Source organism: Podarcis tiliguerta, assembly GCF_965153285.1.
Source record: "Podarcis tiliguerta genome assembly, chromosome: 8".
Classification (NCBI taxonomy): Eukaryota; Metazoa; Chordata; class Lepidosauria; order Squamata; family Lacertidae; genus Podarcis; species Podarcis tiliguerta.
The window spans coordinates 52,681,741-52,706,660 of NC_139541.1; the positions used below are offsets into that span (position 1 = coordinate 52,681,741).

The 24,920-nt window shown below is 45.7% G+C and overlaps 1 protein-coding gene across 6 annotated transcripts; it reads left to right on the forward strand.

Annotated features, from left to right (window-relative positions):
• The first annotated feature begins 1,698 nt into the window (after window positions 1-1,698).
• Window positions 1,699-21,917, forward strand: ADGRG5 (adhesion G protein-coupled receptor G5). 6 transcript variants are annotated; one of them, XM_083454445.1, is made up of 15 exons: window positions 1,699-2,229; window positions 2,418-2,508; window positions 4,111-4,235; window positions 5,733-5,871; window positions 7,711-7,843; window positions 8,324-8,471; window positions 10,534-10,668; window positions 12,019-12,135; window positions 13,500-13,542; window positions 14,191-14,306; window positions 14,543-14,664; window positions 15,896-16,164; window positions 17,804-17,903; window positions 19,392-19,666; window positions 19,771-21,917. In XM_083454445.1, exons 4-15 carry the CDS (start codon window positions 5,811-5,813, stop codon window positions 19,863-19,865), a joined length of 1,614 nt encoding a protein of 537 aa, XP_083310571.1. In that variant the 5' UTR covers window positions 1,699-2,229; window positions 2,418-2,508; window positions 4,111-4,235; window positions 5,733-5,810; the 3' UTR covers window positions 19,866-21,917. The 6 variants fall into 6 exon arrangements, with proteins under 6 accessions (XP_083310571.1, XP_083310572.1, XP_083310574.1 ...); XM_083454446.1 differs by having other exon boundaries at window positions 5,756-5,871; XM_083454448.1 differs by lacking the exon at window positions 4,111-4,235.
• The last annotated feature ends 3,003 nt before the right edge of the window (window positions 21,918-24,920 follow it).

Genomic DNA, 24,920 nt, shown 5'->3' on the forward strand with positions numbered 1-24,920 from the left:
TCTCCCTTTCCCAGGCAGGTTCTCCGATTTATCATTTATGAAAACTAAGGAAATAAACAAATAAGCCAACCCTTCATTGTTTTAATCCTACAGTGGGTTACAATACCACAATGTGGATCTGAACTACCTAAAATACCTTTAAAACACTTTAAAACATTCACAACAATTCTAAAAAACAACTTATGGTCATCTCACCCCCCCCCCACAGGCCAAGTGTGATGTATGGGCAGAATTAATGACCTGTCAATAATCACCTGGCATCATAATAACCATGGAGACGTTTTTTGGCTTTAGGGGTCTTCAGAAGCCCTGTTCAAAGCATTATTTTGACCTGCACTTTGAACAGAGTTTTTGAAGATCCGACAATCAGCTGATGCTTGGGGGGGGGGGCATGGCATGGCCAGAATGGCCCTGTGGACCAAACAGGGAGTCCTGGGTCCAGAGGCTCCCCACCCCTGACTTATAATCCTCTATCTCCATCTCCTCAGTCATTCAATTTGGATTTCTCATGTGTCACACCTGGATCTGTAATACTGAATCTCTATGGAGTGCTTTGCTGGCTCATAATCTTGCCTTCCTGGAAATGGGAGAGGGATCCTGCACATATAGGGAGAAGTGTGCTCTCCACGCATTCAGTAACATTGATTGGGCTTCTGTTAACTTCATACCTCTATGCAAAGCTTTTTCTTACATTTATATCCAAGTTTTGTTACTTCATGGAACCTAGCATCCCATCCAGGCACTGAGCAGAGCTCATTTAAGTTCAGCAAGGCAGTGGCCTCATCCTCTGGGACCTAGTAGCATCATCTCTTCCAATGGCGAACATGGGTAGTGAGTACTGACAGGGATTGTAGCCAAAATGGGGCCACTGAGAAACAAGAGGGTGCTGTCAATATGCTTTGGGGGAGCCTAGTTTTGGCAGAAGTACAAAAAATTAAAAACCTAGGAAGCAACACTTTTCCCACACCTCCAGAAAGCTGCCCAGAGAAGCCCAAGCATGCTCAGTAGCCATGGAATGTTGGCTGCTGGCTAGCAAAGTAAAATGGGGAGATCATTCTTGCCAGACCTCAGAAATGAGATTTTAAGAGGGGATCCGATATATGACCAGTGTTGTTGCACATCACCCCAATCTCTGAGCTGTGTGAAATTCCAGGGGTCCCAGGAATTTAGTTTCCTCAGGGAAACTAAACCCAGGGTTTAGTTTCCTCAGAATTAGGGACAGTGAAACCTGCAGTGTCTTTGTGATATATGGTTTATTTAGAATTGCCTTTTAATATATATATTACATATTTTATTGATTGTTTAAAAAGAAAAATGCAAACATAACAAAAACAAAGAATCAGAAACTGTAAACCATAGAGTGTCATTGCGCTCTATGCACTCATTGCACTCTAAAGCACAGTTGCTTTTTCAAAAGCTGCAAAAATAGCTTAGCCAGCCCCCTGGAGCTAACATTTTTACCTTTTTCCATGTTTCCTCCTCAAACAATTCTTGCTGAGAGTGACAGAACATAATCAGCTCCTGTCATTCCCAAGGGGACTTGCTCCATTGTAATTCCAAGTGTGATTCCTACCTGCTTTAGGCTGTGGGCACCTCAAAGAGGTGGGCTCTGGATCCAATTCAGAGTCATGTTGTGCCCAGACTGAATCAGGCAAATCTGAGTTTGGCAGATCCTCCCCACCCTCATCTCTAGTTAAGCAACAATGTACACATGCAATATTAAAACCAGTTAATCTGTTCCCTAATATCAGAAACATCCCATTGCATTCCTCTTGAGAGGTGATATAGCCATTACAGATCAGGGAGAGAGAAAAAGCCTTTATTTTCTGTTTGACAAAGATCTCCCTATGCAGGTGCTGCTTTCAGATGCGTTCTTTGCTCTGCCTGTTTGCTGCATTTCCTCAGCTTCCTCAACTGAACTTCTCCTTAGCTCTGCAGTCCTTTCACGGATATCTCGGTCATCTCCATCCCCTTCCTTCCCCCTTTCGCAGCCTTTGCTTGTCTGCGGTTTGCATTCTGGGAATGGACCTCAGCTCACATCTCTCTGCAAGGTCCTGGAGCTGGTGAAGTTATGGCCCGAGGGGAGTGGCTTGTCCAAAATTTGCTGCTGCTAAATCGCATCTGAGGCCTCCCGCCTTCACTTGCTTACAAGCTAGCAGAGGAAACAAGCCACGGCAATTTCCAGTGGTCTGAACAACTGAAAGCAGCAGCACACTCCACAGAGTGCGGGTGAGTTGTCAACATTTGCCCTCCACACCCATTTTCAGTTCTGATAGATTTGAGTCTTTTCACATAGTGATGTGTATTTTGATCAAGTGTTTGATGTAGAATTTCCTTTTCCTGCTTCAGGAAGCCATCTGTATAGGCCAGGAAATGTTTTTTTTTTTTTTTTAATGACATGCTAATGCACCTTACAGTGAGGCTGACATGAAAGAAGAACGCCACGCAAAAGAAACAAATTAAAATCATCGTGGTGGGACCTAACTCTCCTTGAGGACTCTGTTGGACGTAAGTGCTTTATCATGGCCAAATCAGGCCATCATATTCTCCAGGTGTCTTTCTACACCCCAGGCACTTTCTTTCTTTCTTTTTTAAGCAAGTCTCCGGCCCCCTTAGAAAGAAAGTTATGAAACAAAATGTGCAGGTACCCTTTTAAGTCATTTCTGTGAAATGAACAGGCCTGCCTACTCCCACCTCTGTTTGTAGCAAACAAGTGAAGTCAGAGCTGTGATTGATAAATTAGTTGTTTGGTTCTGCTGTTTCGCCATCCCCTTTAATGCACTTTTCCTGCTTCTGTCTTATTTTCTAGGCAGAATTATCGTGTGAAAATACAATCATGGGAAAAACTTCACCATGACTGTATTCTCTCTGAGTTTACATTATGCCATCCTCCCATGGCAGTCATTGTGTGACTGGCGTGCCCCCCCGAACTCTCTCAAAATTTAAGAAGTGCCCCCTGGTCCAAAATAGTTGGCGACCCCTACTGTGCTGATACTGGTCCCTAGTAAATCCATTTTCCTATTTTTGCTTTCGGGGAATATGTTCAGGTTCTTTTTTTAGAAGTTGTGTTTGAGTGTCCTGGCATATACCAGAATATTTCAGGTTTCAGCCTTGTTCCCAGTCTGGAGTTAACCCCCCGAGGTTCAGTGTGTGTGAATGCATCTTTGATTCACAGAGTTGAAAGGGATTTCAAATGTTATAGGTGGCTATCCAGCTTCTCCTTTAAAAATCCCTAACATCTGGAGGCAGTATTTCCCACTCTTGAACATCTTATACCATCAGGAAATACTTCCTAATGTTTAGCCCAAATACTCTTTCTTGTAGTTTGTTCCATAGAATCATAGAGTTGGGATGGATCCTCAGGGTCTTCTAGTCTAACCCCTGTGATGCAGTAATCCATCTTAAGCATCCCAGACAGATGGCCATCCAACCTCTACTTAGAAACCTCCAATGAAGGAGAGCCGACCACCTTCTGAGGTAATCCATTCCACTGGCTCTTACTATCAGAAAATTCTTCCTGGTGCTTAGTCAGAATCTCCTTTCTTGTCATTTGAATCCATGGTTCAGGCCCTCCCCTCTGGAGCAGGTGAAAAGAAGTTTGCTCCATCTTCCATGTGACATCCCTTCAGATAGTTGAAGATGGCAATCATATCACCTCTCAATCTCCTCTTTTCTAGTTGGTTCTGGTCTTATTATTCTTTGGAGCAACAAATTTGCTTCATCATGTTGGCAAGAACCCTTCAGATGTGTGAAGATGGCTCTCATTTTGCCTCTTAATTGCCTCCAGAGAGCCAGTGGAGAGCCAGTGTGGTGTAGTGGTTAAGAGCGGTAGTCACATAATATGGGTAACCGGGTTCGCGTCTCCGCTCCTCCACATGCAGCTGCTGGGTGACCTTGGGCCAGTCACAGTCTCTCAGCCCCACTCACCTCACAGAGTGTTTGTTGTGGGGGAGGAAGGGAAAGGAGAATGTTAGCCGCTTTGAGACTCCTTAAAGGGAGTGAAAGGCGGGATATCAAATCCAAACTCTTCTTCTTCACCAGGCTAAGCATAACCAACTCCTCCAACCTTTCCACATAGGCCTCCACAATTCTACTTTCTTTGCATCCCAGGTTTTTGGAGGTCTGGACCACTTCTGGCTTTTGAGGCCCCTAGCCATAATAAATGCAGCCACAGAAAACTGAAGGTACATTAAGGCAAAATAAGGCGCGCACACACAAAAGAAATAAAGGAAAAAGTGAGTCATAATTCTTTTCTTTTTTTAACGATTGAATTTCAAGTCTTTTTTCTGTGAAATGCAGTTATTAATGAGGAAAGCTCGCTTTCGTACAGCGTCACAGTTGAGGTTAAGCATATGACAAAATCTGTATCAGTTAACAAAAAAAATGTGGTTTGTTTTTTTACTAGATTGCATCTCTTATTTGCTTAGATTTGCAGTTCTGAGCTGAGAATGTGTGTCACAATTTGATCTACTGTGGATAAAAGCAAGTTCTGGAACTTATCAAATGCCACAATGTCCCTTCTGAGCCTGAGTCCCTGCACCACGCTACTGTTGACTTCCTCATGTCATGTTTGTGGGCACCTTGATGCTAGAACATAGGCACACCACTGCCCACACAGGGACACAAAAATTCCATTGTGTAGATTGCTTACCTCCCACCCCCTTAGCATAACTGCACGCCCAGGCACAATATGTGCTTGACTGTTTAAGTATTAGGCTTATAGGCTGCTATATCCGAAGGCCCCAATTTGGTTTTCACACATTTATAAGCTTTCTTCTTTCGTTTTCTTTATCTTGCCCAAACCAGCTTCAAATGCCTTTTTTCAGGTCCCTTGCAATTTGGGTTTCCTCTGAATGGTTTAATTTGACGGACAGTGACTCTTCCAAGATCCTTTTCACCCAAGGCCTACAGTTTCTGGCTGGCCTTGTTGGCCAAGCCAAAAAATAAAGTCACCAACATCCAGGTTGCCAAGTCACCCAGCTTTTCCTGAGGCGAAGACCTGAGAGACTAGGAGTGGGCGATGTTGGGCACCATTCCCCTAAGATGCACAGGATGCTCTCAGGCAGGAAGTATCCAGCACTCTGAAGAGGCAAGACCAGTAGAGAGGAGGGTTGCCAATTTAGCCATGCGTGGCTAGGGCTTTCCATATTTGCCATGCAGCTGCCGAACAGCCCCCATCCTTCCAGCTTCAGAGCTGGAGGCGGGGAAGGGATTTGCCAAGCAGCTGCTTGAATGATCCTGCTCTCCTCTGTGGCTTCAGAGTCAGGAGGCAGGTTGGCCACTTTCCCTTCTCACTAGGAGACGGCACCATCCTCGCCATGGCAAGCGTATTTGTTGAAGGCCGCTTTTTAACCCCAGCAGCAGCCTTTAAACTTTTCAGATGTGGGGCCCACTGGTAGCCCAAACATGCATTTGCAGACGCAGTTTTTAATTTTTTCGCCATATATTTGTAGGGTGGTATTTCTGCTCCCCCATGAGGTTCCTTGGATCAGTTGTGGGAGCAAATAACACTACTGGTTCATGGCTGAGAGCAAATTCAGACATATCAGGTAGTTCCAGCAGCAGGAGTCAAAGCTGCTTTTAGCTGAGTGCATCCACAAAATGTTATTTGTTATATTTTATCCTGTTTTAATGCAGCCCAGATGCGTCTGGAAAGGGGGTTTCTTCTTCTTCTTGTCTTGCAGCTCCCAAATACACAAATGTGCCAATAACCTCACTCTACCTCATTTCAGTTTCTTCTTCACATTGTAAACAGCTCCCAGCCATTTGTCGTGTTTGGGGACCTGCGCTACATTTCCGGCAATACAGAGATGGGCACAGGATTTTGCCTTTTTCTTTTTGCGTGTGCAGCTTTTATGGACCAGATACCAGGTAGGAAAGATGTCTTATTAGGGGCTAGTGTAGCACCCTGCTTGTGGTTAACGCTTAGCTGGAATGGATATTCAACGCAGCAATAGAGAAATTAAAATAATAATTTATTTGTCAGACAAATAAATGATAGGCACAGTGGTATATGGTTACCACACTCCAGCCCTGATGGCCAGCACTTATATTTCCTCAGCCCAGCCCCCTTGCTCCTCCTTTGGCTGCCTCTGTCCAATCAGCCTGGTTGAAATTCCTATTGGCTGTTTGCTAGAACCAATCATAAAAGATACACCCATTTCCTATTACCTTTTATGGGAGACAAAGAGCTATATTTCCTTCTATCCATAAATGGCAGACAAGTAGCCATATATCTTACATTTGCCTCGACAAGGCACCTTAATTACCAGATCACCTTTTGCCCTTTTTGCCTTTTGCCCTTTTGGCTTTTTGGCAACAGAGGCAAATGGCTAAAACAGATGGCTCGTGGTTTTAAATTCTATCTTAAACAGAGATCTTGGGTTCATATTCTCACACACCATCAATGAAATAAGAATCTAACATAAGAATCTAACATTTCTTACTTTCTAAATCCTTTGCATCATTAAAGTCAACAAGTCTCATAACACAGATAGCTTTTTAGAGAAAAAGGCCTTTGCCTGAGAAACTCAGTAAAGAGAAACCTCTTCATTTTACACCCCCCTTTCCCAGCCAGCTGCTTTTCCCATTAGCTCTTTGCCCTTTAACCTTAGGAAAATGTGGCTCGAGTCTGATGGGAGGGCACATGGTATTTTCTGTTAAACTATTTACCAACTCTTAATTAGTGATTTTGCAGCTTGATTGTATTCTGTAATATGTAGGGTCAATATAACCTTTGCTCCCTAGCCTGTAATGTCCTTTTACAACTTTGAGGTACTACTATAAATCAGGGGGGCCCTGTTCAAGAGGATAAACAACTGCCAAAGTACTTAGCCAGCTGGTTTCTGCCTGGCATGAAACATACAAACATTTGCAAATATATCTTTAAGCTCATTTTAAAATACAGGCCTTGATCAGATGCCTCACTAGGAGGTGGGCAATCCTGATTTCCTAAGAGGGAGTTGTGTGTCAGGGAGACCCAGGGGTGCCACACTTCATTTTTTCCATATGGCATGGCCATCAAATTAACATCCTTCTGTATTTTCCTCGTGGTTCTCCCATGAGGAAAGGTTATAGCTTTGGGGACTTTTATGTTCAGAGAAAAGGGGAGTAAGAGGCAACATGAGAGGAGTGTACAAGATGATGCATAGAGAAAGGGGAGAGTGGGAAGTTTTTCCTCCCTCTCTCATCACGCTTCAACCTGTGGACATCCAATGAAGCTGATTGTTGAAAGAGTCAGGACACAGAAAAGGAAGTCCTTCACATAGTGCACAGTTAAACTCACTCCCAGAGGATGCAGGGATGGCCACAAATTTGGCTGGCTTTAAAAGAGGATGAGACAAATTAATGGAGAAGCCTATCAATGGCTACTAGCCATGATGGCTATGCTCTGCCTCTGTTGCTGGAAACCACAGGAGGAGAGAGGGCTCTTGTGCTCAGATCCTGCTTACAGGTTTTCCACAGTCATCTGGTTGGCCACTGTGAGAACAGGATGCTGGACTAAGTGGGGCATTGGCCTGATCCAGCAGGTTCTTCTTATGTCCTTACAGAATCCTAAATTTTCCAAGGTCCACATTCATGTGTCCCTTCTCCCTGTGGATGGTGTGGGACTCACTGGTCTGTGTTGTTGCTGGAGGTGATTCGTTCATGGTGGGAGCATGTGCCGTTTCCTCTACACTGATGGCCTGTCTTTCCCTCGCTGTTGCTAAGGGGCAGAACCCAGCGGGAAAGCAACCAGGCTACCCTTGGATCTTGGCGCGAAGAGTGATGTGGAGAAAGCCATGAGAATATTTGAGAGGCACCGGAAAGAAGGATGTGTCTCCGAAAGGAAGGAGCTGATGAGGTAAGTTCCGATCTCAGATACAGATGTTTCTTTCCCTCAGCAAATGCTGTACCTGAACATTAGATTCCGCAGTGGGAAAGTCCTAACTCCACCCAGACACAACTCAGGCCCCATCTGCATGATACATTAAAAGCAGTACTGTACCACAGTCGTGACTTCCCCCAGAGAATCCTGGGTATTGTAGTTTGTTAAGAATGCTGAGAATGTTTGGCCATCTATATTCCTCTCAGAGAGCTACAATTTCCAAAGTGCCCTGAGAAGAAATGGGGTTGGGGGTTAAACGACTCTGAGGAGAAGGGAAAACATGACCAGCACCTTAAGCTCTTTTGAGGAAAGGTGTTAGAAGAATGTAATGAGATAAGTATGTAAATAATCCTCACAATCTGTGCCAGCATCCATTGAGGCCCTTGGCAGCTCTGTGTTTCCAAGTGCAACCCTTAAGCATTTACACGCTTTCTCTCAACAATTCTCCACTTTCAGAGCCAAAGAAAATTTGGAGAAGACCCTGCTGCAAACCAGTCTCCTGACAGAGAATCTCACTGTGGTGCATGACAATATTCAAACATTAATATTCAGGATAAATCTTAGCGATTTCAGAGGACTGAATATCAGCAGCGACAGCTTAATGGTTGGTATTTTCCTGCTATCTTCACACCCTGCTGCTGATTCTTGCTATCTAGAATGAATACCCAGCAGAGACACGCAGAGTGATGAACATGCTTTGAAAATGCACCAAGTTTTGACTGGGGCTGTGTACACACTAACCCACCTGTAGAGCAAAGAGGCACTTTTCCCTCAATCCAGACTCAAGCATGCTCACCCTCAGTGTGTAATCCTGCTGCCCACAGTGCTAGGTGTGGTTATGTGATACAGGCTTGAAAATCCTCCCCTTGGTTAGATTGCCCCTGTCTTTCCCTCCCTGCACATCCCCCAGGCGGAGAAGGAAGAAGGAAGTGGCAATTGCGATCTTGGTATATGTCTACAATGTCTCTGGGCAGGTGTGGATGGGCTCCCATTGCTGGAACCACCTATATTTGTGTTCAAATGACTGATTTTAAGGAAAGGGGTCAGGACTAGCCCAGGACATTTTGCTGCTAGAGGCAAAAGCCCCTGCACAGTCCCCCACCTCCTGCTCCTCGCTACCACCTGGCACCCAACCCTCGCCACTGCTGGGTGCTCAACATGGCTGCTCAGTGCGTACTACTTCCTGCTCCTTGACTCTGGCAGCATGCTCATGGACAGCAGTGGTCTCCTCCTCTACTCACTCCCAGTGGTGTAGCATGGGTTGCCAGCCCCCAAGGCTGTGCAGAGGAGGGGATAGTGGGTGGGAGAAAAATGTGGGATGTAAATGCAATTTTTTAAAAAATGCATTGGAAGGTGGTGGACTCTCCTTCCTTGGAGGGAAATGGACAGAGTACTCATGTGCATTCAACTGCTTAACGGCGTCCGCATGACCCAAGAGATCACAGCCATATAGATAAGAAAAGAAGAGACATTCCGTTGTCTGGAAAGGTCTCTTCCTGGTTTGCATGGAGAAGTTGTTTTCAACAGAGCCTAGTGATGGAAGCGCACAGCTGTATTGAGGCTGCTCCCAGGGGTTGAAATTTTGCACCCCTTAACAATTTTGTGCCTGGAGCAACCACCCCTGTGCCCCCCTTGCTACACCACCGCTCCTTCCTTCCTTCATTCGAACTCTACATTTCTATGATTCTGCTCTATTAATATTCTCCTACATTATTTTCCATTGTCCTGGCTGGCTTCCTTTCTGCATGGCTCTTGGTATGCCAGGAATGCGAATATGTTCACAAAACCATGCAGAGAAGAACTTCAGTGAAAGGTCAAAGGTGGCCCCGTTTGCTTTCAGTTGGATGCCATTCCCAACCGCGGAGAACATTGTCTGGCTTTGACAGCCTCCAAACAGATTGCTTTTAAGAATATTTGAGCAAGTGATTTGCTCTGGGCTTTTCTTTAAATGCTCCTTTTGGAAGTGAAACGAGACCCCAGTGATGTGTTGCTATTATTTCACAGCTTCCCTTCACGTATGTTCCTTGCTCATTGGATGATGACTCTCCAGTATGACTGCTCTGTCACTTTTTCATTAACCTGGCCCCCAGAATGCAGTCCTGGGTATTTGTGTCCTGCAGATCAGGTTCAAGAATGTGGACAAGTAGCCTCAGTTTGCAATTAATTAATTAATGGAAAGGGGCCTCATTACATGATCCTCACAGCAACATGCAACAAGAAAAACAGTTGGCTGCTTTTAAAATTTTATTTTATCCATAGATATACCTTGGGAGGCAGTCGACTCTCCTGCATTGGAAGTTTTTAAACAGAGGTTGGATGGCCACATGTCAGGAATTATTTAGCCGTGATTCCTGCATTGTGGGGGGGTTAGATGACCCTAGATGACCCTCAGGGCGCCTTCCAACTCTGCAATTTTATGATTCTATCAGTTGTGATGGGTTTCTACCAGTTATTGAGCTCTTATTTGCCCAGGCATTCCTTGGTCTTCCGTGCTAGTTCTAACAAGCCCCAGTTCCTGTAGTTACAAATTTCTGTTTTCATCGTTCTTACTATTTATTGCAAACTGTTTTGACATTATTATTTTTTAAATGGAGGGTGGCATATAAATACTTTTGAATGAAAAACAATGCCTTCCAATGTGTACATGTCTGTTTCGCTCTGAGCAGCGCAATACCCCGGCGAAGAACCAAACCCGACATGCCATGCATTTCCCCGCTGAGCTAGCGAAGAGAGCCCAGGGCACACCTGCAAAGGAGATGCGGCTCACCTGCATTTACCTGAAAACCTCTTGCTTCTTCCAGGTAGGCACTCCCTGGAACTTGAGGTTTGGTTAATGGGGTGATGGAGGTGGAGACTGGGCCCAGACAGTGGCCACGTACACTCCGAAAAGGGTTATGGGAAAGCCAGCCTAATTTGTGCTACACTGTGGACACCCACACTTATTGTTTGCGCTGCTCTTTCCAGGCACAGGTTCATGCTTAAAAACTCTGTGTCTGAGCAGGGTTTTCTTGTTTTTTGTTTCGTCCCCAGCTTTCCCCTCAAAAACCAGCTCTTTAAAGCTCGTGAGAGCTGATTGAGCTTCAAAGAGTGGATTTTTGTGGGGGAAACTCTGGGGCAATAAAACTCTGCTGAGACATGGAACTTTTCAGCTCAGACGGTGCCTACAAAGAGTGGAGGAAAGGTAAGCCAATTCATGTGACTCTTTCTGGCTCATTTTAATGACTCTCTTATCTTACATATCCTTGCCTCTGACCTCTCCTTGTCTACCCTCAGCATCTGAAGATCACCTGCTCTGTCACTGTATTCTCTGGTGCCCTACAGATCCCATCAGCACCCGTCAACACAGCTGCCGTCCCGAGTGTGTTGGGGAGGGCTTCCCTGTTGACTCCACCCATTCTCCCTTGCTGGCTCTTACACAATGTCAACTCTCTCTCTCTTTTTAACCCTTTACATCTCTTCTCAACAGCCCCCTCCCCACAGATACTTGGGTGCAACTACTGTCACCATGCCTTGCTGTGACTAAGGTGGCATATACATTGTACCTTCACAGCATATTCAAAGCACGTTCTCTTCCCTCAGAGAATTCTGGGCACTGTAGTTAACCCTTCGCAGTTACAATTCCCAGCAGCTCTAACAAACTGCAGTGCCCAGAATTCTCCGAGGGAAAAGAATGTGCTTTAAAGGTTTACAGACAGTGACTATTTTATGCACCTTCAACTGATACCCAACCACCAGCACGTGGGTCCTTTTGGACCTTGAAGAGGGCAGAATGGGTGGCCTCACGAGCGTATGCACAAAGCCTAGGTTTGCTTGAATATCATGGCAGCCATCACAAATGAGTCCCCCTGTTCACCACTGCATCGGTTTCCTCACACTTCCTTTGTTGCCTCCCTGCCACAGATTCCCAGCGGCTTCCCTCCTTTTTCATCTTTTCCATCTGTAAAGGACAAGGGTGGGGAAAGCCAGGTCTGTTGGCAGCAACCACCTTGAAGTGTCTGGGGTGCCTTAAAGCAGTTGTTCCCAATGGAGTGGACTGCTCTGCTGCTGATCAGCTCCACTGGCTGAACAGGGGAGGAATTGTGAGGAGGGGTGTTTAAAGACTCCCTCCCCAGTGATCCCATGCCAAGTCTTTTTCGCTTTTTATCTTATAGGACAGAAAGAACCACTCCTTGCTGAATGATGACATCTTAGGGGCCACCTTTGGGAATATCAGCATTACTCAACTCAGTCAACCGGTGGAGATCAGGTTTTGGCACAACCGCACACTGGTGAGTTGTGCTGCAGCCACAGCTGTCACCCAGTAAGCGTTTGTCCTGTGCCGGACTAGTCAGTGTGGTGCCCTCCAGGTTTTGGAATCACAGTCCAGCTGGTACTATGCTGTGTTTATTGTATGTGTATGTTTTTAAAAGAACACATATGGTGTTTTTAATTCTATTAATATTTAATTTAAATGATAAGAAGGGTGGGTTTGTTTGTTTTTTGCTATTCTTATTTATCTGTGAGCTGCTTTGAATCCCCGTCAGGGGAAAAGGTGGTTTATAAATAAATCAACAACAACAACTCCCTGCAATGCAGGAATCACATTTGTCAGACTCCGCCTCCCATCAGCCCCAATAGCCAATCAGCAGGTACGATGAGAACTGCCGGCCAACAGTGCATGGGAGACACCCCATTAGCTGCCCCTGCCTTCCTCTTACCAGCTCCTGAGAGAATGAAGCAAAGCTTTTCTGCAAAAAGCAGTTGGGAGGGCAGTGAGGCTGCAGCTCCAACATTGCAGCAAAGCAGAGGGGAACCTTCAGCCAGGCTTCCCCACTTGGCCTGTGAGGCTGTTTTGACCCTGCCATGTCCACTTGCCCTGTACCTGGCATCAAATGTGGGGCAGCTAAAGGTGTGGCTGGGCCAAAAGGGGGATTTGAACAACTGGGGAGGGGGCTGCAAAGCCCTGTGCACAGCATAACATGCCTGACCTCCAAAACTACATTGTTCCACCATACAAGACAGGCTAATTCAGGGAGATGTAGCTATATTCTGCACCCGCAGTCAGAGGCAGCAATGCTTCTGGATTCCAGAGGCTGGAAACTGCTCATGTGCTCACGTCCTGCTTGTGGACTTCTTCTAGGCACCTGGTTCATCACTATAAGAACAGGGTGCTGGGCTAGATGGGCTACTGGCCTGATCCAGCAGGCTCCTTATGTTCCAGTGTTCATTTACCTGGATGATCAAGCCATGATCTCCAGTTGCACTTCACCAATAGTGTTGTATTTCTGTAAATCCTCTAGTCCTTAATAATTTTTGAGGAGGGGCAGTTTTGCAGAGGAAGCCCTTCTGCAGAGGAAGGCACATGCTTCTGGCTTCTCCCTTTTTTACATTCCAAGGCAGGACACGAGGAACACAGGAGAAAGTTGAAGAGTTGTTTGCTGTGCAAAGCACAGGCCATGCTTGAACATTCCTATATTTTAGCTGTAAAGAGGGGGCAAAGAATATTATTATTAGCTCTGTCTGACTGAGGAGGGCAGGAATTGTGTTGCTGGGCATCACCATCTGCCTGACAAGCACTCTTCAGTCGCACTGAAGGAATTCTGCCCTAGAGGTAGGAAAGTGTTTTCATCAACTTGTCTCTGTTCCCTTCTAGGCCAATGCCAGCGTGGCCTGTGTTTTTTGGCTGGAAGGAACAGGTAAGGCCAGATTTTGCCTCTTATCCATCCTCTTCCCTTCCTATTTCCACACCAGTGGTTTACAAACTAACAAAAGCAGCATATAAGCAAGGGAAAGGAACAAATGCAAGTATTTTTTTTTAAAAAAGCTGTGATATTGGCTGTGATAATCCTGAATGGAACAGTTCACAGGATTGGAGGCATCAGCCTTAATTAGGACCAAATTAGAGGAGACTCCATTCACACAATTAGCCAATGTGTGAATGGTATTTTTTAAAACAAAAACAACAACATGGGGAGATGAAGGTGGGGCACTGTTATCCTTTGCCTCTTGCACTGACCCTGATTTGGATTTTAAATCCCCCCCCATTGTTTTGCAAGGAAACCTCTCATTTGTGCCAGTCGAAATGCCCTCTTTCCCTAATGCAAATAGCAGGCATGGGGTGCCTGACCTCTGAATTAGGACTACAGTAGGGGACAAAGCCCTCCTCTCCTTTCTGCTAGGGTCCTTCTATGGATTCTACACACATGTGCCCCTCCTTCACATCCTGCTGCCTGCTTTTTAAAAAAGTATGCATGCAATTGCTTGTTGTGTCAGTGGCCCCTTGTCTAGTTTGGCCCTTGTTCCTGCTGCTTTCTGAGTGTGGTTGGGTTTCTCCCATTTGGCAGAAGAGGGCAGCATGGGGAGCTGGAGCCAGGAAGGCTGCACAACTACCGGTAACATCAACTGGGAGGGCATGGTTCTGTGCCAGTGCAACCACCTCACCTACTTTGCTGTCCTTGTGGTAAGTGTGGGGCTCTCTTGTGGGCTCTTGTGTGGCTCTCTCTGGGCTGCAACACTTCAGGCAGCTGATGTGGGGTTGGTGGGGGAGCAGAGACAGGCTCCTAGGACTGACCTTTCCTCCATGAAAAAATGTCTCTTGCACCTAGAAAACTAGCCTGTTGGGGAGAATACATATCCGTTTCTTCTGAATTCCTTCTGTTTTCGTCTTTGCATCCTCTTCCTTCTCTGCTCATTCAGCAAATCTCCCCAACTACTCTGGATGAATCTCTGCTGGCTCCCCTGACCTATATCACCAACATAGGCTGCAGTATCTCTGCTTTTGCATGCCTGCTCACTATCCTTTTCTACATTTTATCCCGGTAAGTACAGTGCTCCTTCAGTCAATACCTTAGAAAGTTTCTTCCTGGATTAAAGGCAGGCAATATTTTTAAAAATAAGATCTGGTAGTGGTTTAGGAGTGCATTTTGGTTCCTGTGGTATAAACGCTTCTGTCAAATGCGTAGTGCAGGTTTTTGAAACATTGCAAATACCTGCAGCACCTGTCTGACCTGACGGAAGAGGGGATGGCTGTGTGGACCATGAGTAATGGTCGCTCCTTCAAGCCTCTGAAAAACTATTGTCTGCTTCCAGCCCCAGACTATGAAGAATAAAATTATAGTTGTTTGGGGTTCTTCCATGCCGGTTTTGGTAGTGTGGGATTTCATAGCTGTTTTGAAAACTTCAGCATCTCTTCGTAAAATGATTCTGTAAACAAATTTATGGATACGTGATTGACAAAAACATTCCTCTTTGAAAATATTATCCCAGCCTCTGCTTGCCACTAGGGGTCGCTGTTGCTCCATTGAAAGTATCTGCATAACATTGTACACATAATTTGTTGTTGGCATCGTCTGTCTCCAGAGTCAGTGGAGTGCGCCTCTGGGGGTGAAGTCAAACTGCTGAGTTAGCAGCACTGAACTGTTCTCCCTGGGGCACAAGCCTAGGCAATGTGTATGGAGGTCCCCTGTTGGCTTTGCTGATGCAGTCCAAAGGAAAGCAGAGCAATACATTTGGCACCAGCTTGGTTGCAGGAGTTGCTGGAAGGAGACATACAAGGCGCCATCCAACTGTCTTAGGGACTCCTCTCTAGATTTGTGTAGATGGTTCCCCTCATATGCATGCAAACAGTCTCTTTTTAAATTTTTTGTTTATTACATTTATATCCCACCCTTCCTCCCAAAGGAAGGACACCTTGATCAAGATCTGGTCTGTAGATTCCTCCTTCTGTATTTAACTCACCCCATGAGATCTAGTAACTTGACCTTTTTTTTAAAAAAAAACACCCCTCAAAATCCTTACGATTTTAAGACTGCAATTATATGCACACGTTCCCGAGAGTAGGTCTCGTTGAACTCAGGAGATACGCATCACGTTCTGCTGTAAAGGATGCAAAGATCTCATGCCTAAAGCCACAGCCTTGAGATCCCATTAAGGACTAGAAAGAGTATACCAGCACAGTGTCTGCCCTGTCTTTTACTGAGTCAGCAAAACTCGGTTTACTGAGTCAGCAAAACTCTCCAGTTTATATTCCATTTTAACACCTTTTTGCAGGAAAATCCAGCATGATTCCACAACAAAGATCCACATGAACCTTCTGGGAGCCCTCTTCCTTCTCAACGTGTCCTTCCTGGGCAGCAGCTTCCCAGCATCAGCTAGCCTTTCGTGGCCTTGCACAGCCACAGCCGCTTTCCTCCATTACTCTCTGCTCTGCTGCCTGACCTGGATGGCCATCGAAGGCTTCCACCTCTACCTGCTCGTGATCCGAGTCTACAACTCATACATCATGCGCTACCTCCTTAAACTGTGTTCAGTTGGCTGGGGTGAGCATCAATATGATTTTTTTCTGTTATATCTTTTTAATAACCATCTCTGGTATGCTTACAACAGCAAACGAAACATTAAAACAGCAATGTGTGCAGACTTCCCCCATAATATACACCAGGCTTCCTCAACCTCGGCCCTCCAGGTCTTTTGAGACTACAGTTCCCATCATCCCTGACCACTGGTCCTGCTAGCTAGGGATCATGGGAGTTATAGGCCAAAAACATCCAGAGGGCTGAGGTTGAGGAAGCCTGATATACACATTTGTATTTGCCTATGTTGCTTGGAGAACTGGATCACAAAATTCAAAGAAGTGCAAATTTTGAAGTCTTGCTGTGTTTCAGCTTGTGCATTGCTTCAGGAAGTGTGAATTAGGTAGGTTTGCAGAAAAAATGAGAACCTATTCATTTTTGCCCTGTGCTTCCCTGAACATAAAATCTGGGCATGACCTTCTGCTTTGCATTCGACTAGGCAGCCCCTTTCTTGTTTAAGGTGGCAGCTTGAGGGCGGAAATCTATGCCACACCTACAAGGAAGATTTAGCATTTTACCCTAGAATACACTTTTTGAATGCCTTTTGTCCTAAAACACACTTAAAAAGAGAGAAAAAAAACCACATTTTAACCTCAAGTATGGATTTTGGTGTATTGTTTGAGGCAAGAATTGCTTCATAAAATTCAGAGAAGTGTGAAAACTGAAGGATAACCGTGTATTAGTCTGGAAAGTGTGGATCAGGTTGGCCGAGTTAACTCCTTCATCCTTGGTTTACCCAGAGATACTCTGGCATATAACTCCTCCATCCTGACTTAGCTGGCACCCAGCTGGCTGAGCTGAGCCTACCAGGTCTTAAGCCGGGACAATGAGCAGCCCTGCTACAACATACAATGTTGCCAGATTCTCCACAGCAGTGTTCAAAATTCATCGGATGATGATCTGAGCCACAAACTAGATTTAGTGAACACTCACATCAGAGTGCTCTCTAAATTGAAAGCTGTAGTCTTTTATATACTATCCTTTCATGTTCTTCCACATCTGTTTAATGCTCCTAGCCCTTCTTTTAGAGTCTTTTAGTTTCGTTTAGATTCTTATCGTCTTTTAAAGATACCTTCTGTTTTAATACTTTTTAGATTTAATACTTTTTAGATTTCCCCATCCTACTTATGCAGGTCTATGACCATAATAAAGATTTGATTGAGCTGGCACAAGTGTTCTGTGGGTGTAGCAAGGGCGTGGCCAGAGGGGTGGGAGACTTAGGCTGGATCCTAAGCCCATTCATCTCGGCCACATGACCTGGCAACCCCATGTAAGTTAAACCAGCAGAAAGGGTGGTGTAACCCAAGCACTATTTTCAAGGCTTGTTTCCCCCACCCAGCATTAGCCCTGCTGCTGAGCAGAGTTTGGATCTGGTGTAACTTTAGGCTGGTTTAACTTACATTGGCCTTGAGCATCTCTTATGGCTACAGACATTGAAATGACATTATTTATTCCGTGCTGTGTAGCAGGAGACCGGGATAGACTTGAGCTCTGTAGAACATGCAACGAGTGTGCCTTTTATCTTGTATGTGTGGTTGTGCTTAGGACGGCAGTGCTCATGAATCTTCTTTGTGCCTTTACCACTGTGCATTCTTGGATCCAACAGGGTTCCCTGGCTTAGCAGTGGTGATCATCTTCCTGAGCAACAGCCAAATTTATGGCCGCTATGGTATCAAAACCAGCTCTGCTCACCACAACAGTACCATGTGAGTTTCAGGGGTGGGGGGTGGGGTGGACCAATGGTCTTGGTAGCAAATTATTTCATTATGTGGCTATTGTTGATTTATGTAGTGCCATCAGTGAGTGGGACACTTTATTTCAGGGGTCAGCAAATGTTTTCACCAGGGGGCTGGTCCACTGTCCCTCAGACCTTGTGGGGCGCTGGACTATATTTTGGAGGGGGGGAGAACGAATTCCTATGCCCCACAAATAACCCAGAGATGCATTTTAAATAAAAGGGCACATTCTACTCATGTAAAAACATGCTGATTCCCGGAACATCCGTGGGCCGGACTTAGAAGGCGATTCGGCTGAATCCAGCCCCCGGGCCTTAGTATGCCTACCCATTCTTTATTTAGTAACACCAGGTTTCTGCCTCACAAAGCTTATAATCTGAGAGGAAGTGATGAGGAGAGGGAAGGGAGAAGCAAAAGTGATGGAATTCATGTGAGTAAATATAGCAGTCTTATCCTACTTGGGGGTTTCCAGATGTTTAGGCTGCTATCATTCCCAGCCACATATCTAGTGGGGAAATGCAGTTATGGGCACTTAGGCTTAGTTTCACTTGCAGTGCCTCTGTGGTGATACTCCCCTGCTGCTCTGCCCCCCCCCCCAAATCTCCAGGTTCAGGAGGAGGGCTGGAGCTCATCTGCACTTTAGAGCCTCTGTCAGCACCTACCTCAGTTGTGCGGTTGTTGCAGTATGTGCCTGAACCCACCCCTACAAGAGCTTTGGGGTCTTTTGCTGGAGTTATGATGTCCATCCTTTTATGAATATGTGTCTGCCCTTGACTCTATGCCCACAAGAAGTTCAAACAAAGGAATAAAGAAAGAAAGAATGAAAGTGACAGAATATATAAGTGCTGCTTGTGACGGCAAAATTGCAATTTAAGCAGGCAGCAGATCCCACAGCAACATGCACATACCTTGATCTAAAGAGTGGAAAAATCCCTAACTATTTTCAATGTGGGCCTGGCAATTTTGCCAGAGAATCCATACTAATAGTAAGTTAAGCAATGGTGTTTTGTTTTGTTTGTGTGTATGTGTAGTGAGAGAGTGAGCAAGAGAGAAAGAAAAGAGGATACCTGTCCTTAAGCATGTGTGTGTTCGTTCCTTGTGTGTGCTGAATAAAGATCCTAATTCAAACTAGGAGAGCCATGATAGCCAGCTAACTACTGAAAATATGGAGTCCCTCCCATCTTCCATTCTATATCATTGTTGCGGCATCCTTTATGGTGCCCCTGAGGCTCTGTGCCCAGTTGTGACTGAAACGGTTGCACTCCCCTAAATCTGCTTCTTCTCAGCCCTACCTGGAGATACTGGGGTTTGAACACAGGACCTTCTGCACTGTGGCCTCCTCCTGTGAGGGCTGTGGGATGCATTGGGGCTAATCTCCTCTTGTATTCTCTCCCCCCACCCATATGAAAAGAAGAAAGAGAATCTGGAAGTGTCTCATTGAGTTCTCTCCTCCTGCAGGTGCTGGATCACATCTCCCACAGTGCATTACTTCAACCTGATTTACTGCAGTGGCACCATAGTCTTCAATATGGCTGTCTTGACCTTGGTGGTTTGGAGGCTCAGGCAGCTCCGAGCCAGTCCTCGGCAGCGGAAAGAGCATTCCTGTAAGGACATGGTGACGGTTCTTGGGCTGACTTGCCTCCTGGGTGCCACCTGGGTGTCGGTTTTCTTCTCCTTCGGGGTGCTCTTGGTCCCGCAGATCTTCCTGTTCACTGTCCTCAACTCACTTCAAGGTTTGTGAGCTCAGCATGTTGCTGGGAGCCAATGCTTCTCTCCCTTAACGCTTTCCAATTTGCAGCCCCTCCAAGCCTACTGAAGCTGCTCTCTTTGCTCACAGGGCTTTTCATCTGCCTCTGGTACTGCACCTTGAGGTCCCATTCGCAGGACAACATCTCAACAACGGGCTCTCGTTTATCTCGTTCGTCTCAGTGACTGCAGCATCGCAGCATCGCATGACTGGCGAAGCCTTGGAACAAAAGGATGCCCAAATTCTGGAAATTTATTGGGTGTTGCCTTCCCAAAGGGAATCTTCATAGGAGGAGGAAGGAAGGCGAGTATATGCATGTGGTCTAAATCAGGGATTGGGAATCTGTTGCCCTCTAGATGTTGTTGGACTCCAACTCCCATGAGCCTCAGCCAGCATGGCCAATGTCAAGGATGATGGAACTTGTAGTCCAGAAACAGAAAGCCAGAGTGGGGCAGTGGTCAGTGTGCTGGACAAGGACCTGGGAGGACCAGGGTTCAAATCTCCACTCAGTCATGAAGCTCACTGGGTGACCTTGGGCTGATCACTGCCCCTCAGCCTATGCTACCTCACAGGGTTGTTGTGAGGAGAAAATGGGGAGGAGAAGTAAGTGCACGACCTTGAACTCCTTGCAGGAAAGGTGAGATAAATACATAATTGATAAATACCTGGAGAGTCACAGTTTCTCAATCCCTGATCTAAATCCTACATAGCTGCAGGGGAAACTTGTCTTGGCGCTCACTGTCAGCTGAAGAATTCAGACTCAAAGCTTGGTTTCCACCAAAGAAACTTAAATCAGAGTGGTACAAAAGCAAGGCAACAGTTGAAAGGTACAGTAGTTATGCAAAAGGATTAGAAATATGGGTAAGCACATGCTTAAGATGTTGATCCAACAAGTGACATGGCCCCTGCACCAAGTTTTTGAAGGACGGGGTGGGCACAGTCTTTAGCATGGCAAACAGGTGGAGTCTCAAGACCAGGCAAGCAAACAGGCATTCCTCCGGGTGGCTTGAGCCCATGGGGCAGAAACGACACATCTCTGGTTTAGTGGATGAAGCAGCAGAGGGTCAGGTACAAATCCATCCCCATCCACACTGTGAGAGTAAAAGGATGGTCATTGCATACAGCTGTTATAAGACACCAATCTGCAGGCACACCATCTCTGCTTCATGACCGTTTTCCTCTTCACCCCTCTCTGAACTGCAATGAACCTATGCACAAATGCCATCTTTTCCAGCAACACAAACTTATTTGCAGAGTGTTGGGGTTGTCTCATGAGTCTGGGCCATTGCTCAGGCAAGATGCATCAGAGTCACTGAAGCATTTCCTATCCTCAAGAGCTCATTCCTGTAAATTTCTTACCCAATGAAGTTAGTGTTGACATTGTTGAATACATGCTCCAGTGTGCTGGCAGGAAATGTCAAATGGCAGAAAGACGAGATTTTGAAGGCTGATACTCGGCAACCTGGTATGGGGTGCTACTGAAAAATGGTCAACACCGAAAAAACAATGTGTTTGTTTGCTGAATCCCATATTGTACTCACCACATCAGACTTCCACCCTCCAACTTGTAGCATGCTTCTCTCTCTTTGTCCTACCTGTATGTAGGATTTGCAGACAGGCAGCATCCTTATATAGGACTGGAGAGGGTGGCAAGCCTGAGGCCACCTTGGGAGTTCACAGCAAAGGTGAGATCTGAATGAAGGACATCCTCATTTGCAGCCTGGAGAGCCTGGTCTGACTCTGTATAAGGCAGATTCCTATGTTCCTATAGGAAAGATTTGCCACGATTGCCAAAACGTAAACCATCTAGCTGAAGGCTGCACTGCAGATAGTGTGTAGACTTCAACTTCTGTGCCTACTGTGAGCTGGGCAGTTTTCTTATCTCTGCTTACTTTTATATCCAACTTGACTTCCTTTCGTTCCTTGTCTGCTCTATTAGTGATATCAGCAAAAATGTTCTCACTTCAAACTTCCCGTAAAGCAAAACAATTGCTATGTAAGCTAATTTAAAAGGACAAACCTATTTTAGTAACTTCTTGAAATTTTCTTACAATTTTTGTAATCTTCCAGTATATTTGAGGAAGTAACTCTCATGCTCATTGTGTGCCAACTATTGTATAAATGTTTTGCACTTTGTACAATGTTCAGAGCACCAATGGCACAGATGTTCAAGGTGACTCTCCTGATATGCATTTCAGAAAAATAAAGTGATGCCGCTGGTATATGTTTCAAATGATTATTTTGTGTTCTGATTTCCACAATATTACCAATGCTTAACACATAGCAAAATGTAAAAGGGAACAAATTCCAGTTTGCAAAATGGATGGAATGGAGAAAGAAAGAAAGAAAGAAAGAAAGAAAGAAAGGAAGGAAGGAAGGAAGGAAGGAAGGAAGGAAGGAAGAATCAAAAGAGGATCTACAGTATGTTCAGAGGATGGGAGTGGTCAGGCAGAAAGAGGGGGAAAGACCTGGTTATTCAGTGATCCACCACTCTCTCTGTCCCCCACAGGGGGGTGGGTGGGTTGGGCAACTCACTTCTGACTGAGAGGAAACCACCACCTGCCAACTACACATGGTGGATTCCTGGAATTGTGGAGTTAGCAGCTGGGGCTCCCATCAGAAAGAAGAAGAGAAGTCTCCAGCAGGGCAAAATGTGGCTGCCATGCTTGGACTACACATCCATTCCACTCCCTGGAACTCAGACCCACTGAACACTTTCTCACTCCTCCTTCCAGGCTGTTATTTGCAGTGGGCAGAGAGAAGCTGAATGTGATTTCATTGTGCCAGGCATTCACTACAGCAGCTTTCTCCAGCTTGGTGGCGGCCAAATGTTTTGGACTTAAACTCCGCCCCCCCCCCAGCCAGCACAGCTGTGCTCCCGTCAGCTCCCCAACCACCGTGGAAGTATAATGACTCTTCCTCTGAAAAGGAAGTCCCAGAAGGTTGCCTTCTCTGTGTTGTTATCATTATTATAATTTACATTTATTCATCATTTTTCACAAGAAGATGTCTGAAAGCAGCTAGCAAAGCCATAAAATACAAAGCAACTTAAAGATCAGTTACCAAAGCAATTTGACAATCCACTGCCCACTGGTCTTAAATCCATGCTAATTTTCCTGAAAATGGAAGTCTGGCCTGAGCAAAAGTCTGGGATCTCAGCCGTACCTTCAGATGAAGCCCTGTCCAGTAGCAGAATCTTACTTGCCTGCCTCATTCCACAGACCACTAAGTGGGTAAATATAATTCCTCTTTGGTTTTGTCTTGCATGTCCTTTCACTTCGCAGCCAGAACGTGACAAGCAGCCACAAATTGACAGTGGATGTCCTAGAGCTGGAAATGGAGCCAGATCAGGAATCCTTGTCCTCTTGTTGCTGCTCAGTGTCTTAGTGTGGAGATTAAGAAGATAGCCCAGGGGTCTGCAACCTTTAAGACAAAAAGAGCCACTTGGACCCGTTTCTGAAGAAAACAACAACTGGGAGCCGCAAAACTCGTCATTATAAAAATAACCTTTTTGTCACTTTTTTATTATTTCTTTGTTTGACCCCTCAGAATTACTCCTCCTCATAGAAATAAACGTTAAATTAACAAGTTACCATTTTGTGTGTGTGTGTTCTTCACTCCCCTTCAAAACAGTGACCAGCGTACATGCCCCCTTTCAATGCAGTGACCAGCGTACATGCCCCTTACAATGTAGCGAGCAGGCGGGCGGGCAGGCGGGCGGGAAGGTGACGTCGGGACGGTGTGTGACTAACGCACGCACTGCCCCCATGTGACGTCACAGCCAGTACAGCGCCCGCCACAGTGGGGAGTGTCGGGGTGCACAATGCGCCTCCTCCCCTCGCTAGTATCCACCCCGGAGCCACAGCAAAGGTGTAAAAGAGCCACATGCGGCTCCGGAGCCGCGGGTTGCAGACCCCTGAGATAGCCCAAGGTAAAACTCTCTCTCCCTTAACAAAACAAAGCCAAGTACTTTGGAGAGTTCATGTGGCAGGTAAATGGATTAGTTCACTCAATATGGATTGGCAAACACTTCTCTAGGTATGCCAAGTGAGAGGGCATTGTGAACAGGGATGGGGGAGAATTGCAATTCAGTTCCCTTCTAAGGAGAACTTCCTGTTGGTGCAGGAATAAAAATAGATATAAAAAGGAAAATACCTGGATGCCAAGCTCCTAGTTTGGGGCAAGTACTCTTTGGTGAGAGAACCCCAGAAGAGATATCACCACCACCATCATCATCACCTGGCTGGGTTTCCCCAGGAACTCATGGAACCACCACCATTTATGGCAGATTTGAATCTGAGAATCCTGTGGGGTCTCCAGCACAACCTACACTCCACCCATTTCCTCAGTATGCAAGGGAAATTTATTTAAAGGAGTCCTATAGTAAGATACAGAGGGACGTGGGTGGCGCTGTGGGTTAAACCACAGAGCCTAGGACTTGCTGATCAGAAGGTCGGCGGTTCAAATCCCTGCGACGGGGTGAGCTCCTGTTGCTCGGTCCCTGCTCCTGTCAACCTAGCAGTGCGAAAGCACGTCAAAGTGCAAGTAGATAAATAGGTACCACTCTGGCAGGAAGGTAAACGGCGTTTCCTTGTGCTGCTCTGGTTCGCCAGAAGCGGCTTATTCATGCTGGCCACATGACCTGGAAGCTGTACACCGGCTCCCTCGGCCAGTAAAGTGAGATGAGCGCCGCAACCCCAGAGTCGGTCACGACTGGACCTAATGGTCAGGGGTCCCTTTACCTTTATACTAAGATATAAGGGAACTTGGTTTAGACATGAGCTTTTCTCTACATATTTGCTTTGCAGAGTGGCGGATGTATCTGTGCTGCTCTCTGTGCTGTAAAACTTAATATCATAGTTGAAACAATTTTGGAGACTGAGAGAAAAGCCTCCCCTGGACATGAAGGGAGACAAAGAACCACTCCCTGCTCTTTCCAGATCCTCCTTTCCATTTCCCCTGCTTTTTATGTTTTCCCCACCACTACTTACAGAAACATTTAAACAGTGCTTGAAACAATATAACTGTAGCCACTTATGCTTTGTCACAAATGCGACATCAAAAAAGAGGATATAAGAATATGTAGAGAGGACTTCAACTCCTGTGTCTAATTTGAGCTGAATTTTTTTCTTATCTCTGCTTACTTGTGTATCCGACTTGACTTCCTTTAGCGCTCATCCACTAGGGTGTGTCATTTTAGAGGATGAAACTTAATTTTTGCAAATTTCTTCAATGAGGAG

Bases quoted from the DNA above. Each gene is read 5' to 3' on its own strand.
- ADGRG5 (XM_083454445.1), top strand. From the start codon at position 5,811: ATGGGCACAGGATTTTGCCTTTTTCTTTTTGCGTGTGCAGCTTTTATG. The intron at 13,543-14,190 runs GTAAGGCCAGAT...CCCATTTGGCAG, and splicing joins TTTTTGGCTGGAAGGAACAG to AAGAGGGCAGCATGGGGAGC. The intron at 16,165-17,803 runs GTGAGCATCAAT...TGGATCCAACAG, and splicing joins ACTGTGTTCAGTTGGCTGGG to GGTTCCCTGGCTTAGCAGTG.